Genomic DNA, 16,069 nt, shown 5'->3' with positions numbered 1-16,069 from the left:
TAGGTTCTGGGCTAATATCCACTTATCAGTGAGTGCATATCAAGTGACTTCTTTTGTGATTGGGTTACCTCACTCAGGATGATATCCTCCAGATACATCCATTTGCCTAAGAATTTCATAAATTCATTGTTTTTAATAGCAGAGTAGTACTCCATTGTGTAAATGTACCACATTTTCTGTATCCATTCCTCTGTTGAGGAACATCTGGGTTCTTTCCAGCCTCTGACTATTATAAATAGGGCAGCTATGAACATAGTGGAGTATGTGTCCGTTTCTTTTCTTTTCTTTTTTTAAAATCACTTTTTGCTTCAATTTTATTTGCCTGCTTTGTAGTTTAAGGACCCTTAAATGATTCTGTTTCCTTTGGAGCACTTTTTCATTGCTGCTGAGTACTTTTTACATTTGCTCTTCTTTCTAGCAGTGTGGATGTGGGTGCTTCGCCTTCCAAATTGAGATGACATTTATGTAACTCAGCCAGGAAGCCTAGAGCCAGGATCGTGTTGAGGTTGGGGTGTTAGAAGGAGGCAGATAAAGAGGGCAAGGTACCAGGGAGGAAGGTAGCTTCCTGCATCCACTGTTGTGCCAAAGTTCTCACCAGCTACTGTGGTTGCCGTGGCTTCTCCCAGGGACCTACAGCTATGATTGGCTTGGCCACCACATTCAGTTCCAAGTCTACTGTTAGTGACAGCCTTGGGTCCCTGGGTCCTTTCTGAGGCCTCAGTCTGGTGGGCATGGGGGAGATACTCTTTCTTGGGAGCTGTTTTCTTCCTTGAAGATTTTCCTCAGGCTACCCAGGATTTGCTTGTACTTGGAGTTTGCCAATCTAGGTTTTCAACACTGGGTGCTTTCTGCTCACCTCTGGTCATTTCTTTTAGTGTAGGGAACAGGAACTCTTGGTTTGGTCACAACCTCTGGACCATGAAGGAGTTGCAAGTCCCCAAAATGGCTGTGTCCTGCCTTGTTGAATTTAAGAGCTTTCCTTGCCTGGGCACCCAAGCTTGTTTCATGAGGCCTCTTGACCTTGTACCTCTTTTTGCTGTGTCTGCATAGCTCCTGGCCTGTTCTTTGACAAGCCCTAGCAGTGTCAACAGGCTCCTCTGGTACTCCTTGACCACATCACCTTTTTAGAGTTTGGAAAAGATCTGATATTGAGAAAGAATGTGCAGAGTTTAGGACATTTTAATTTTCAACTATTAGCTTAAATTAATTTTTAAAAATGTGAATTAAAATGGGTTAACTAATGTTAATAAGAAATGAATCTTTATCAACCTCCTTTTTCTTAGCAGCTAGGTAGGTCCTTTAAAAACAAAAACAATGATGTCCTGCTCCCTGGGTGTCTGTCTAGAGAGATGTGGCATGTATACTAGTATATATGTCTCTTTATATTAAATGTCTATGTGTATTTGGCTTTGTTCTTATATAGCACCAGCACACATGTACCTTCCTTGTTTTGATTAACCTGTTGCTTACTTTTGGAAACCACATACTAAAGTCTTAGGACTCAATTCAAAAGGTGCAAAATGATAAAAGTCTTTCCTTATGCGTCTACAAGAAATATCTGCATTTTGTATGTGTATCTAATGAGAATACTACTAATCTATCCATCTCCTATTTTTATATGTAGAAACATTCTGCACCTGGTTGAGTATCTTTCCAGTAGCTACATCTTGGCTATATCTCTATTTCAGTGAGCTTCTTAGGCTTTTTTCCTTTCTATTCTCATCGCCATCTCTGTACAAATGTACCAGAAACTCACAGGACTTTTGAAAGAAAGTGTCAGAGACAGCATAAGCAAAGATGGGGCAGGGTGCAAGGGCTTGAAGGGGAGGGCAGTGGTGAGCCTGTGGCACAGAAGACAGGGAAAGTAGAGAGGAGTCATGGATCCTGATGGATACCAAGCCACCTTCAGTGGGATGTGGTAAGGTTACATGGACTCCCTCCCTCCCTCCCTCCCATTACAGATTGATCTTAAGGCTTTTATCTATGCTAGGCACATGTTCTGTCACTGAACTCTGTTTCCAGCCCTATTTTTATTTTGGACTTGTGATTCTTCTGCCTCAGCCATCAAGCTAGATTTTGGGATGAATTCCTTTTGGAGTTAAATCTGGAATCTGACCTCTGCCCATCTACATCTCTATGTGCATAGAAACAAGGAACAGCTTAACTGCCCTCTGTAGGACTGGGAACTTACATGATCAGCTTCTTTATGGTCATGAATGACATTCTAGACTAACACATATCTTTTGACAACTCATTGTAATGTCCCGTTAAAAGGGAAGACTCACATAGTAAGACCCATCGTACTTCAGTATGCAAATGCCTGGGCGTAACTGCACTAACTAAGCAAAACTTCCTCAACTTCCCAGAATGTTCTCAGGTCAACATCAGGACCATTCCCATTGACTGTTACAGGGTGGGACCACACTGCTCACCGCTAGGGTGTCTTACTACTTTATGTTTCTATTTTAGAAAAGTGCCATCGAGTTCATTTTCATTTGCCATATCGGTGGCAATTCTTGGATGGAGGCAAATGGAAGGATTTGGACAACATGGAGCTTATTGAAGAAGCATATAGCAATCCCAGTAAAGACAGGTAGGAGAAGGAAAACATGCCTCTCATCATGGCTTTGTGCCCAGCCTTTTATGTGCAGCATAACAGATTTAGTTTAAACCATAGTATGTGCACGCATGAGCGTGTCTGTACACTCAAGCACATGTGCACTCTCATGCATGCACACGCATGCACACACACACACACACACACACACACACACACACACACACCCCAAAGCTTGATCTAGAGGTGGAAGCTCATGTTCATACTGGCTATGGTGTATACAAGTTATCTGTTCTCCTGCTTTCTCCCGTTCAGGGAGGAGCTGTGAGAAAAGAAGGTGGTACCAAGACCAAGTAACCTCAATTACTTGCTGCTGGGACTGGTCATACAGTTATCTATTATTATAGACAATCAACAGATTGTCTATAACTAGGAGTTTGTAAACTTCTAGTCTTTCCTAAAAGGCATACAGCCAAACTGTTTTAACCTGAATGTTTTTATTCTTTAATTTTTTTCTAGCATTTCACTCAGCTAATTCATGTAAACATGGAAGACCCAGGTAGTCTTCTTTTAAGTATCTAGCCATTACTTTTTAAAAATGTACTGTGATGTATTGCTAAAAAAGATAATTAAAAATTTTGTTTTTATTATTTTGGGCATGAACAGGAGAGTATCATAGTAGGTAGAGAACTTATTGCTCTGACAGAAGCTCTGTGTTTGGTTCTGGCGTCCACATGGTAGCTAACTGTCACACTCATGTGATAAATATGTGCAGACAAAATACCTATATATAAAAACAAATCTTTATTAAAATAAAGTTTTGGTTTTATTTTTGGTTATGTTTATGTGCGTGTGCGCGTGTGCGTGTGTGTGTGTGTGTGTGTGTGTGAGAGAGAGAGAGAGAGAGAGAGAAAGAGAGAGAGAGAGAGACAGAGACAGAGACAGAGACAGAATGCAAGTGAAGTTGCCTGTAGAGGCCACAAAATGGCATTGATTCCCTGGAGGTAAAGTTATAGGCTGTTCTGAGCTACCCACAGTGGGTGCTGGGAACCAAAACCTGATGCTCTATAAAAGCAAGTGCTCTTAACCGCTGGGCTCCCTAAGAAGAGACTTTGAATATCTCAAATATAAAGTGCATATGTGAAAATTGCTATTGGCTAAGAATGCAAAACAAATTATTTCCCTTAGCGAGATTAAATAGCCCACATACCATCCATAATCTTTCTCTTGAAGCTAATTTTAGACAGTGTTATGCATAAATATTACTTTTAGTAAATGTACTTGCATATGTAGCCAGAGTACAGACTATCTCGTCACCGTAGAAGTTTCCATTCATTCAGCCCACTTCACTGACTACTCTCACCTTAGACTAGTTTTGCTCATCTGTGGACCTGTAAGTTGAACCATTTGCTGTGTACTGATAGGCCTGGAGTCTAACAGCATTGTGATTTCTTTTCTTTTCCTTTAAAAAAAGTGTTCAGTGTTGTTTTTTGAGACAGAGTCTGATTATGTGGCACAGGCTACCCATAAACTGTCAGTCTGGCCATGCCTCCCAGAGGCTTGGATGAAAGGATGTACACCAGGCCCAGGGCTGTGGGGCCAGTCTTCTGTGTACCTTACGTGTGTTTCTAGGGAGAGATTTCTAGAGGGACTTCTGAAGGTAGGCTGTGTTTGTCCCCCACAGGAGATAACAGATTGTTTTTCAGGTGATTGTAGTGCTTTCCAGCCTTGTTAGCAGTGTTTAATGATGTGCCCCCAATGTTGGCATTGTTGAATATCTGCATACTAATGAGTCTAGAGTGCAAAATGTTTTCTCAGTTTGCATAGCCATGATTTCCAATGAGGAAAAAAATTTCACATGTCCATTAACTGTTTTCTTTTGTTCCTTTCCTATGCGATGTCCGTTCTTAACCATATTTTGGGTGTGAGGAGAACTGCGATTTTATCTATTTATTTTGAGACATTTTCTCCATTTCAGGATATTAAATGTGAGGAAAACACAGCCAGCTAATAGCACCTTTAAAAAAGAGAAATATTTGTCCATCTTTTCCTTTTTGCTTTTGTACTTTATATGTCTTAAGAAATCTTTATTGCAGTAACAAAGAGTTCTCCTGAGTTTTCTTCTAAAAGCAAACATTTTAAGTATAACACTATATTTAAATTCTCTTTTTTATGTGATTAAATTTGAGCCCAATTTAATTTTTAGGTGATTCACCAGTTTCTCCAATAACTACCTTGAAAATTTTTAATTAATTTGCTCATGATTAAAATACTTGCCATAAAATTTAACTACTAAGCACACCCATACTGTCCAAGCCCCGTGACTACTCACTTTTATTTTTATTTTTAAAACCACCTAAAGAGAGCCAAACCGGGTGAAATGTTAACACATTCCCTTTTCATTTTAGTTGTCAGGTATCATCTTTTTACCCCCTCCTCAGTGCTGCCTGTTTGTCTATCTCTGGTTTCTGGTCAGTGCCTTTCTATCAATCCCACACTGTCTGACTCATGGAAGCTTAATACTAAGTTCTGGGATCTGGTAAGGGAAAGACTACTACTCCTCCTGCATCTTGCCATTTTGCTCTTCAGGAATTTAAAAATCAGCTTTCAAATTAGTCTGCTTTGTTCTTGACTTGAAATTACAATGACTGTTGAGTCTGGGAGAATTGTATCTTTATAATTTTTACACACATACATGCCCACCTTCTGAGCCCTTGGGCTTAGACTCCTCTAGAACTGCTCCTGGGATTCTGATAAAGTGTGTGCTGTGTACACTGAACCTTCTTCACTTTACCTTTCATTCTCCCGACTTCTCCATTCCCTTTCCTCTCTTTCCTGCATTTAGGGGTATTCATCAGCCTCATCTGAGATCTAGTGAGGCCATCTGTGACTTTAAAATTTATGATATATTACTTTGTCATAAGTGTTCTTGTTTTTTCCAGTTTACCTGCTCACTTTTAGAAGTTTCTAATTCCAGTGTAGACTTTAAGAAGAGCCATTTTACACTGTTTGCATCCTTAGATGTTGATTTGTACCTTAGTTGTCTATTTGTTGTTGTCAACTATGTTTTCTCATGGATTCTTGTTTCCACATGTGTTGTGTGATTTGAAGTTTGTGTTTGATGAAACTTTATTTCTGGAAATTCTTGTGAGGTGAGTTCCTCCAGAGAGTTTGTGCTTGCTTTTTTGGGAACCACTCTCTTTACAGCTAATTCTCGAATAGAAGTGTGAAACATCCTAAAACTTGTAGGAGGTTTGACTGTTGGAAAGTCCTGGGGGAATTTTTTCTCCTCCCTCCAGAGCCAGTTTGTATGCAGGTGAATTTCCTTCTGACTGCCTTGGCGTGGTCCTGGGACCTGTCTAGACAGGACTCTGTCTCTGTCCCCTCTGTTTTCTCATTCCTCTCCTTCTTCTCCCTCCCTTTCTCTCTCTCTTTTGTCCAGATGGAATCTCAAGTAACCCTGACTGTCCTCAAGCCCACTGTGTAGCTGAGAATGACCTAGAACGTCTGATCTGCCTAGACCTCTCAAGTACTGGGATTATAGGTGTGTGCTACCAGGCCTGGTAAGAAGTAGCTTTCCTGAGCTGGGTCTAGAGGTATAGTCTGTAATTCCATTTAGTTGGAAGGTGAGGCAGGAGAATCACAAGTGCAGGACCTGCCTGTTCAACTTAATCACTGCTTCAAAATGAAAAGGGAGTTGGGGATATAGCTCAGTTGAGGAGCGGTTTCCTAGTGTGTGTGGAAGTCCTTGGTCCATTATGCAGCCCTAGAGGGGATAAAATCTCTCCTTAGATTTGGCCTTCATTTTACTCAGATACTACATTTGCTTGTGTCTCCTGCCCTGCTGTCTTGGCTGCTACAACTGCAACTCGGTGTCTCCCTCATTGACGCTGTTCTCACTTCTGGCTTTGCGAGTCCTTTTGGTGTTGAGCATGACCACGTTTTGAAAGGAGTCTGGTCTGGTGGCTAGCAACCAAGGCTGTGTGGCCAGACTGTCTCCTTCATACCTTGTTTGCTGGCTGTGTTTGCTCAGATGATTTCTTAGCATTCATGGGCTTTTATTTCTCCATTTGTTACATGGTAATAATAGTCTTATCCCATAGGGTTGTAAACATTGAATTTTCTAAACATAAATTGTTTATGCAGGTGCTGGCAACGCTCATTGCATGCATGCTAACTATTGTTAGTTTTGTTTTCTAAGGAGTTCTGTTCATTTTTTGATAGCTTAGTAATGCGTTTTATTTTTTGTAGCTTTGGAGATCATACCCAGGGTGCTGTTATTTCTAGGTCAGTGCTCTGCTCTCGCCATATTTCCACCCCTAATTATTTTAAAGAATATTTTAACCAACATTTCTATATTTACAGTCAGAGTTTTCATAGTATCCAGTCTTCTGTATCACCTTTATTTTATTTTTTTCACAAAGGAGAAGTGATGATCCTAAAAAGCAGCTTTCCCCACTTTGGAAACATTTCTAAAACTGAATATAACATATTTGCTATTTCTATCTACCCATCTTATATTCTCATAGGTGGAAGCACAATGGCTGTGTTGATTGATTGGTGACGTTTTCATCTGCTATTCACTTTCGTTTGCAGGATTGTGTACACAGAGTCAGCTTCTGGCTTTCACTTTGATGATTTAGACTTTAATTCCATGACGTTTGGTAATACTCTGGCTCGCAGACTCTCCACAGCTTCTTCAGTCACCAAACCCCCACATTTCATCCTCACTACTGACTGGATTTGGTACTGGATGGATGAGTTTGGTTCTTGGCAGGAATATGGACGACAAGTAAGTGTGGTGAAAAAGGATGACTGTTTTATATAAGATGAAGCCACTCTAAACAAAGATCCAGGAAGCATATTTGATAGTCACCAGAATACCTGGGAGACAGTATATCTTTATAAGCCTATCTTTGAATTAGAGGTCTTTGTTCATTAATTAATGTAAAATAACCCATGAATGTTATTTAATATTAAATAACTGTAATGATGTCAGCTTTTTTTCAATGATTTTATTAGTTAGTAGAAAACTCTGGAGTTAGTGCCTAGTGTAACTGTAGTATAATGTTGAATGCTTTCAAATTGCCTTTCTTGCCTGTTTCTATAGATTTAGAAGATAGGATTGTGAGAATAATGATTTACAATACCATTGATTTTGAACACAAACCAGATAACTCATTGTCCGTTATTTGAAGATGTCCACAGTGGCTGAGATCAAAAGGAGTCTCTGGAGACTTATAGAAATGCAGTATGTGAAGAAAGCCATTTATGTAGAGATCCTCTTCCATAGTGAAAATTATTTGTGAGGCCTCATGGGCATTTGTACTCCCTGGCTTGTTGGAGGTTGTACCAAGTCATGGGTTTCTTGTTCTTAGTAAATGTCGCTTTTATTTCCTCAAATGAGGTGATGAGAGCCATACCCAAGCTGTGCGAATTCTAAGAAACCTTTTGAAATGGCCATTCTAAATTCCAAGATTTTTGTGAGATGATAGTTACATCAACCCCTGTATCCAAAACTTCTATTTCAGTGTTGTTCACTTGCAACTTCATTTTGGATTTCAATCATTAACAACAGTTTGCCAAAATACCTGTTTTCTTGTATTTCCAAATCCTCCTGAGCTTTCTACTGTATCAGCTTTGTCTTTGACATAGGGAAATAGTTACAGCTGAGCAACCCAATCACCTGTGTTCACTTGCATCTCTCTTTTTACATGGGCCATTACTTTAATTTCTCCTTTGAAATCTTTATCTGTTAAATTCTTGGATGCACAATGAATTCTTGGGAAGTCAGTCCACTCCTTCCCAAGACCATTCCTACTGTCCCTGATGGGCAAAGAACCATAAACTCTAGCTGATATTTTATAACATTGGATTTTGGGGGGGGGGCAGTGTAAGATGTTTATCTGTGGCCAAGTCTAGAGCAGCCCTGCCTACAGTAGCATGCATAGAGCTTCAGTACTTAGTTGGGATTTTTCTGCTTGCTTGTTATTTCCTGGCTGATGGGCAAAAAACCTCTACTTTTGCTGCAGGGTCTAGAGCTAGACCCCCCAATTTTATTTCTGATGGCAAGAAATTGCCTTGGATATCTCTCTTGGACCTATAGTCATTGGTTCAGTTGCAACCCATTGCCACATTGCCTGAATACCCTTGGAACCTAGGTCTTCTTTGTGGTTTATATTTAGAAATACCATTGCTTTTAGAGATGCCTTGTTCACAATTTTATTGCAAATGACTATATTTCCCTCAATTAAAGCACCAGTCATTTTGAGATCTGAGACCTTTGGTGGCTTGGTTACAGTCTCTACAAATGACCATGTCTTCCACAGTTAAAGCACCATGAATTTTGAGATCTAAAATATTTAGCTATGGCTTGCCCAATTATCATGGCATTATACACTTTAGAACCAATATCAATCATCTCCCTGAGCCATTCTTCCATAGGCGCTGCTCTCACCTCTAATGGTCTAATAGCACTTTCATACTTAGTATTCACAGGTTCAAGTACTTACTGCATTCAAAATTGGACCTGCAGAGACTAGCTACAAGTGGCACCTATTGTGGGGCTGTTTGTAGGAAAAGAAACATTAAAAGAAAAAAAAAACCCTGCATATTTTACAACAAGGCTAGACAGAATAGGAGGTTTGAGTTCAAGTACAATAGAGCAAAAGGCAAGAAAAGGAGGGATGGATACTTTGTTTTAAAAGCTGACAAGGGTATATGCTGAGGCTGTTGTTGGGATACGCATCCCATGGTTTTCAGCAGTAGTTTTTTTTTTTTCTCCTTTTACTCACTTTAGGCTATTTTGTTTATAAAATGGGTAAATCAACTGGAAAAAATGTATGGGTGGAATTGGAAATAAAAAAAAAAACTGAAGAAAATATCAAGAAAAGGGACAACAAATAGGTTCATTCCCAGTGACTGAAACAGAGAGAGGAACCCCCCTCCCAAATAGAAAGAGGCAAAATGTTGGTAGCTTCTTGGATTTCTAGGATATAAAAAAAGCCAGCTGGGGGCCTGGGGTTGGAAGGGCCTATCAGAGGGAGAAGAGAAGGAAGTTGGTGGAGAAGGTTGGCTAGGAGTCAGCAGAACCAGAGAAGTTGAGCTGAGCAGATAGGCTAGAACAGTTGTTATAGTTTGGAGCTACTAGTATTGAGAAAATGGAGAAGGGACTGTCTCCCAGTTTACGAAGAATGTTGATGAGCTGAGGGAGGGAGGAACAGTTGGGAGAAATTTGAAGGGCTTGTGCTTGAAACTTGGAGGAGGGCTGGCGGGGAGTTAAGAGAAATGGGTACTATTGTAAAATAGCTAGCCATTTTATAAGAGGTAGTATTCTTTGAGCTGATGTGAATTTACTGTTGATAACTTACCGTCATTTGAATGGGTTGTGTGTGTGACAGTTGGTTCTCTTCTTCTAAGGATTGAACTCAGGTTATCTACCTTGATGGCAAGTACCTTTTCCTGCTGAGTTATGCTTTTTTCTGCTGTTCTATGCTTTTTCGTGGCTGATATCCCAGTTACCCTGCTTATCAGGACCTGTAGTTACTGTCTTCTGTTTACAAGAATAGCTTCAGGAGAGTCTTGTCATTCCCTTCCACACCCTCTCCCCAACCCCCACGCTGCTCTCTGGTACCTTCTTCTTTTCCTATAACAAGATAACCTGTCAAACAGAGGCTGGATTGACTAGCATCTTTGCTCATCACCATAGGCTGTAGACATAAGGTTCTGTACACCATGCAAAGTGTACCCATGGGTTATTCAAATACTGTTTTCTCTGTCCCCACATCTTATCTCAATCTCAACACAGCATCGTGATACTTATACCCTGAATCTCCTGTCTCAAGATTGTGTAAATAGTCCTTACCATTGATCCTCTGCCTTGTCAGTAAATGCTGATCGTCCAGTGGCTGGGCAGAAGAGAGAATAGGGCAAGGCATCTGCTAACTAGAGGAAGGAGAGGAGGAGGAGAGACTTGCCCGTAGGATGGAGGAATAGAGCCTAAAGAGGAAGGGGTCTAAAGAACCAGATCAGTACTAATATACAAGTGTCATGGGAAAGTAAAGATGCATAGAAAGTAAAGATGGAGCATTTAATGGGTCAGCTATTGAGGAGTAATTTTAAAATAGATCTTGGTTTCTTTGTACAGTCATTGGAGACTAACAGAAGGTAAAGAAATACAGCCGCTAGAATAATTCATTTGTTTACATTTATATTAAGAACAAATTCATTTTCAATAGTCTCTTGCCTCCATTAAACCTCCGGATTTCCCCTTACAGGGCTTAGGGCACCCTGTGACCACCATCAGTAGCAGTGACGTGGAAAAGGCTTACTTGGCATTCTGTGTTCCAGGGGCTGATGCCCAGGCAGCCACCTTGAAGTTCCAGGCTGGAAAACACAACTATGAGTTAGACTTCAAAGGTACCTCTTACTTGTAGAGTAGAGCCTAGCTCTCCCGTATTAACTGGGTTGCTATAATAAAGGAAAGGAGGGTATATCTGTCCCAAAAGGCAGAGAGACCCATTGATAGATGATACTGTACATGCTGTTAAGGAGATGTGCTTTGAGGATATGAAATAAGGAGCTTTTCTGACAAATGCAAAGACAGGGTCAGTGAGTAGTGTGGCTGTTTCTGAAGGTTAACCTCAGTCTCCGAGAAGTCCCAAGTGGCTCTGCTATATAGTGTCACCTTATTATTCCTGGTATGGCACTGAAACTACCACCCTTCTTTCAGCCTTGATAGGACAGAGTCAGGTTTAGCATGTATAGGACATACTAATTAAAAGTTCTGTACATGTAGTGTCCAGAACCTGGAGCTGAGATGATTTTTCCCTTATATCTTAACAGACAAAAGCAGGCCAATCACCCATTGGCCAGTTCTTCATTGGCTGATTTGTGAGAATGTTTTTCAGTTTTGCTGTAGTTTCTCTACCATCTCCGTGCAAACATATCCGTCTGCTCTGCTCAGTTTGGATTATATATAATATTTTATATTTGGCATCTTACAAATTCAGCATGTTAAAGGGGATGAGAGGGCTTGATTTTGGTGCAGTGTGCTGGCTACCCTCACTATTTTGTATATTTTCCTCTCTGTGGAAAGCAATAAAGTGCCATCAGTGGATTTTCCTAAAACCCCTTGGCTGCTTGCTTTGGGCCGGTTATTTTTGGCTTGTGCTTTTGCAGCACTTGTGGTTTTGTTTAAAGAAGACTCCCTACAGCTTGTCTTGCCTCTCAGAGAAGTTTCTTCTGTTCTCCAAGGGAATGACTTCTACTGGACGATACCACCAAGGCATAAGTGTCACAAATGACAGTCACTATAATTGATGATAGTGTGTAGAAGAGCACAGGAGATAGAAAAGGCAGGACTTCCTTGAAGTCTAGAATATGCAGCTGTCACTCCTCTGACTGATGCTAACCAAAGTTTAGAGTAGATCTTTTAAACATCTGGAAAACATAAAACAGATACAACAACAATGTCAGACATACCGTTCTAGTTCTCTACTTGGACCTCCGTCTGGGGATAGAGCAGACTTTTAGGACAAGGATATAGCTGTATCAATAGGCGTGTAGCAAGAAAAATCATGCTCACAGTGGCCTGACCTAAGATCACTAGGTGGTCACAGTTTGCCTGTTGCTTTTGTTTTTTTGGTACATAATAGTATCTTCAAAAGAAAAAGATGGAAGTCACTGGCTTCACCTACACAGTCCTTACTATATATAATGAAATAGATCTCAAACCAAACTACCACATAGACTTACTGATTATTAGGAAGCAAATACTTTTAAATGTATATACACAGCAGCCCAAATGACTTATTCTATGTTTGGGGAGACCAGCATTGGTAAAGATCCTTGTCATGAAAGAGCAACTTAAGGCAACAACCCAGTTTCTAGCAGCAGAGTAATGGCATTCTAGTCACTGGTTGTCAATAGGCAGAGTCAGCCAAAGCAAGCTCCTTCAGGGATATATCACAGTGTAAATTAAGGAAACAAGGTTGTTAGGAAAGGGGCTCTTTTTTCTCCATGGAATATTAGAGAAGATATCTAACATATATGTAACCAGCCCATATATCCTGAATAGCCAATATGTACTAGTAAAAGGTTGTCTGAGATTCACTATAGATAATAATCCAAGTGTGTTAGTAAGCTGAGCTTCAGTGGATGGCTGAATGAGGGGTGACAAGGGTTGTGGAAGCTGCTGTGTGAACACTGGACTCCAGAAACAGTGGGTTTAGTTGAGTGTAAGGGACACACCCTCCAGATACTATACAGTCTATGTGCTAAGATAGCTGAGTTCCAGATATCTATAATTTTTCCTAAAATGAAAATTAAAGTTGGCTTTATATATTTAAGTGTAAAAGTAGCACCTGCTAAGAGACACGACTTCTAGACAGTTGCCATTTTCAGTACAAAGGATGAATGGTACACACCCTCAGTTCTTGGAGTGAATCTGATATTGAGGGTGAGTCAGATGTTTAGTTTATTAAAGAGAACATAGGTTTGAAAAGATTGATTAAAGGTTGTCAGTTTACTCAAAATTTTTTAAAAAGTTATAAGGACAAAATTATTACATATAAATTACATTAACTCAAGATACAATAATTTGGTTTCAGGCTTGACTGGAACCTCTTTACATCCAAGCTGGAAAAAAATGCTGAGCAAAATATTAATTTAAATATGATTGGAAGGAACAATTCAAAAGCACTCATATAATTGATAACATCAATTACTAATCATTTCTCTATTCATTAAACTCAGTCTCCTAAGGATACCTATTTTCTTTATGAATGTTTGAAATGTATAAAATTGCTTTATTTTTAAGACTGATCTTGAGTTTTACATGTTGTATTATCTGTCCAACCCATTTAATTTATGTTTAGAGAACATTCCTGCTGTGCATGCACCCTCACTGTGTGTGTATGTGTCTGTGGTGTGTAATTTTTTTCATTGGAATGTTTTTTCAGCTTTTCTGCAGAAAAACCTTGTATATGGCACTATCAGAAAGGTTTGTCGCAGACCCAAGTATGTGTCTCCCCAGGATGTGCAGATGAAGCAGTCCTGGTAAGTACCATTTGTGAGCTGGCTTGGTGTGTGGTTTTAGTTGAGGAATGCTTTGCTTTCAGTAGCAGGCAGCTTCTCAGAGAGCATGGAAGGGTACTGACTAGCATGTGTGACTAGCATACTACTGTCTTTCAAACCTACTAGTTGGGAAAGTCTTTAAGCCACAGTGAGAATTAGCATTGTGGGTTTCATCAAGGCTATTTAGTGGGATGTGCAAACCTGGTTAGATTTGAAGCCAACCCATCATTTTGTCTTTGGATGTAACAACTAAATTATAAACCTGAATCTTTACACATGTTGAAGTAGTGAGATAATAAAGGCTCATGTATTTCATTCTTAAATATCATGGAATATCAAAATAAAGAAAAGTGGTATAATAGTCATTAACAAACCAACTTCACTTTCACAGTGGGTTTCTTTGTGTCACAGGGTGGCTGCTTGGGCCCTCTAATTGAACCTATAGGCAGAGCATAAGGGAGGAGAGAGACTTTCTGTAACAGATGGGGAATTCTTGAGATCTCTCTATTGATCCAATGTCCTTTAAAGCAAGAGTGGTTTAGTCTTGAGCAGGTGCAATAGGGTTGGAGCTAGCCAGATGGTGTATGTGCTAGAAGATGCCCTGGATTGTGAAGATGTACCAAGTTTCCCATACAGTCTAAGTTTGCCATGGCCAAAGCTGGGACTTTAAGCCAACAATGTTGTTAGCTGCTCATAGCTTTATTAACCTGAGAAGCCAGAATTGCTTGGGTTCTGTTGGTTTTCTGAAAACTTCAGAGGTAAAGTTTATTGATTATGATTATAAAACAAGGAGGCCATTTAAAAAAGATTTGGTATAAGTAAGAGGAAAAGTATATTATCAGCCCAAGAAATAATGCCTTGTGACTCAAATACAACAACATAATTTCTTGAGAATATGACCTCTTTTTTAGCTTGTCTTTTTACCCTGTTCCCATTGAGGTAGCAATTTTTGTTTGCTTCTGATTGCTCTTTTCTGTGTTTATCTTGCAAAAACAAAATAATTTGTACAATGCAATAAAGCCCTCTGTTTGCTTCCTTTCTTTGCTTAAATAAAAGGTAACCTACTTTATATACACAATTTTGTATCTTTTAAGTATCTTTAAAATATCCTGGTAATTGCTTTGTTCGAATCATTGAAGACTTCTTTACTCTGCTCCTGCTTGTATGGCTCGTTAGCAATTGTATAGTTTCTTAATTTGTCCCTCTCTCATGGTGTTTGTGTTTTTAGTCTTTTGCTATTACAAAGTAGAATGCTAAAAAGTAAGTACTCTTTGGTGGTCTTGGAAGATGTCAGGTCAGATCCGAAAGCAGATTGAGTTCCTTTCCATGAACTTGGACCATTATGTCCGGCAACAATTTGCTTATTTCTTGGCCTTTCCTCTAGTGACTCATCAAGCCCTTAGGCTTCTGCCATTCTCACAGTGTACTTTAGTTTGCTTTCTTTTATGGATGAGATTGAGTATGTACATTTTTAAAACATAAGGGTCAGTTCTCCCACTTCGTTTTTCTGCTGTGGACAGATTTTTATTTATTATGTTCGTGTGCTTGTATGATGAATGTATGTGAAAACAAACTTGCATAAACATGGACCATGCATAGAAGGTTGGGTGAAAACTTTTGGGAGTTGGTTCCTCCTCCCATTGTGGGTGCCTTGGATTCAAACTCAGGTCCTCATACTTGAGCAGCAAACACTTTTCAGCTGAGAGCTTTGTAATCTGTTAGGGCCTTTTAGCCCTTGGCTGCTGCTCTAACCCTCAAATATATTCTCTTGGCTTGTTGTCCGCTTTAGTACCTTGCTATTCATAAGGTCATTTTCATTAGAGCTGGGCTTTGTTTTTTTTGTTTTGTTTTTTAAATTTTACTGTATTGGTTCAATGCCAACTCTTTTGGTATTGCTTCTAGGTTTAGTTGTGGTTGATTATGATGGTCCTATAACTTGAAGTCATTTTTTACCCTTTGCCCCTGCAGGGCTCACCCCAAGCAAAATTTGGAAAAGTCTTTCTGTTTGTCTCTTTTCTAAGACTAGATTTCTTGTGTCATAATTCTAATTTAGTTTTAGGGGACCATAAACAGACATACTTAGCATGTTCAGTGCAAGACACTGGGTTTGATTCCTAGCAACACCAAAAAGTAGTTATTTTGATCAAATACAAAGTAAAGTACAAGTGATTCAAGACCTACATTTCTCATTCAGGTGAGGTGCCTGGTTTCTGCCTCAGCCCTTGGACAATAGCTAGTTGTCAGTTACTCTAGCAACAGTGGCTGCTTGTGCACACATAAGCCATACCTTAGTCTCAGGGAGCATCATCTAATGTAAAATAGGAAACTGCATTTGTATACATTGAGTTTAGTTCCATTTTCAATACACATAATTCAGGGCTGGTAAGATGGCTTAAGTGGGTAAAGGCATTTTCTTTTCTTTCCTTTTTTTTTTTT

At 39.6% G+C, this 16,069-nt stretch overlaps 1 protein-coding gene across 1 annotated transcript in view; it reads left to right on the top strand.

Moving 5' to 3' along the window:
* The window catches only part of Parp12 (poly(ADP-ribose) polymerase family member 12), a 44,006-nt gene that overhangs the window by 14,228 nt on the left and 13,709 nt on the right, over positions 1–16,069 (top strand). Inside the window, exons 5-8 of the mRNA XM_021191299.2 lie at positions 2,470–2,593; positions 7,154–7,349; positions 10,834–10,975; positions 13,519–13,615. Coding sequence (XP_021046958.1) covers positions 2,470–2,593; positions 7,154–7,349; positions 10,834–10,975; positions 13,519–13,615 — 559 coding nt within the window. The remainder of the gene's footprint in view (positions 1–2,469; positions 2,594–7,153; positions 7,350–10,833; positions 10,976–13,518; positions 13,616–16,069) is intronic.

The sequence above is a fragment of the Mus pahari genome, chromosome 2 (assembly GCF_900095145.1).
Source record: "Mus pahari chromosome 2, PAHARI_EIJ_v1.1, whole genome shotgun sequence".
In the NCBI taxonomy this organism is placed as follows: Eukaryota; Metazoa; Chordata; class Mammalia; order Rodentia; family Muridae; genus Mus; species Mus pahari.
The sequence above is the reverse complement of the archived record's forward strand: the minus strand, read 5'-3'. Positions and strand labels throughout refer to the sequence as shown.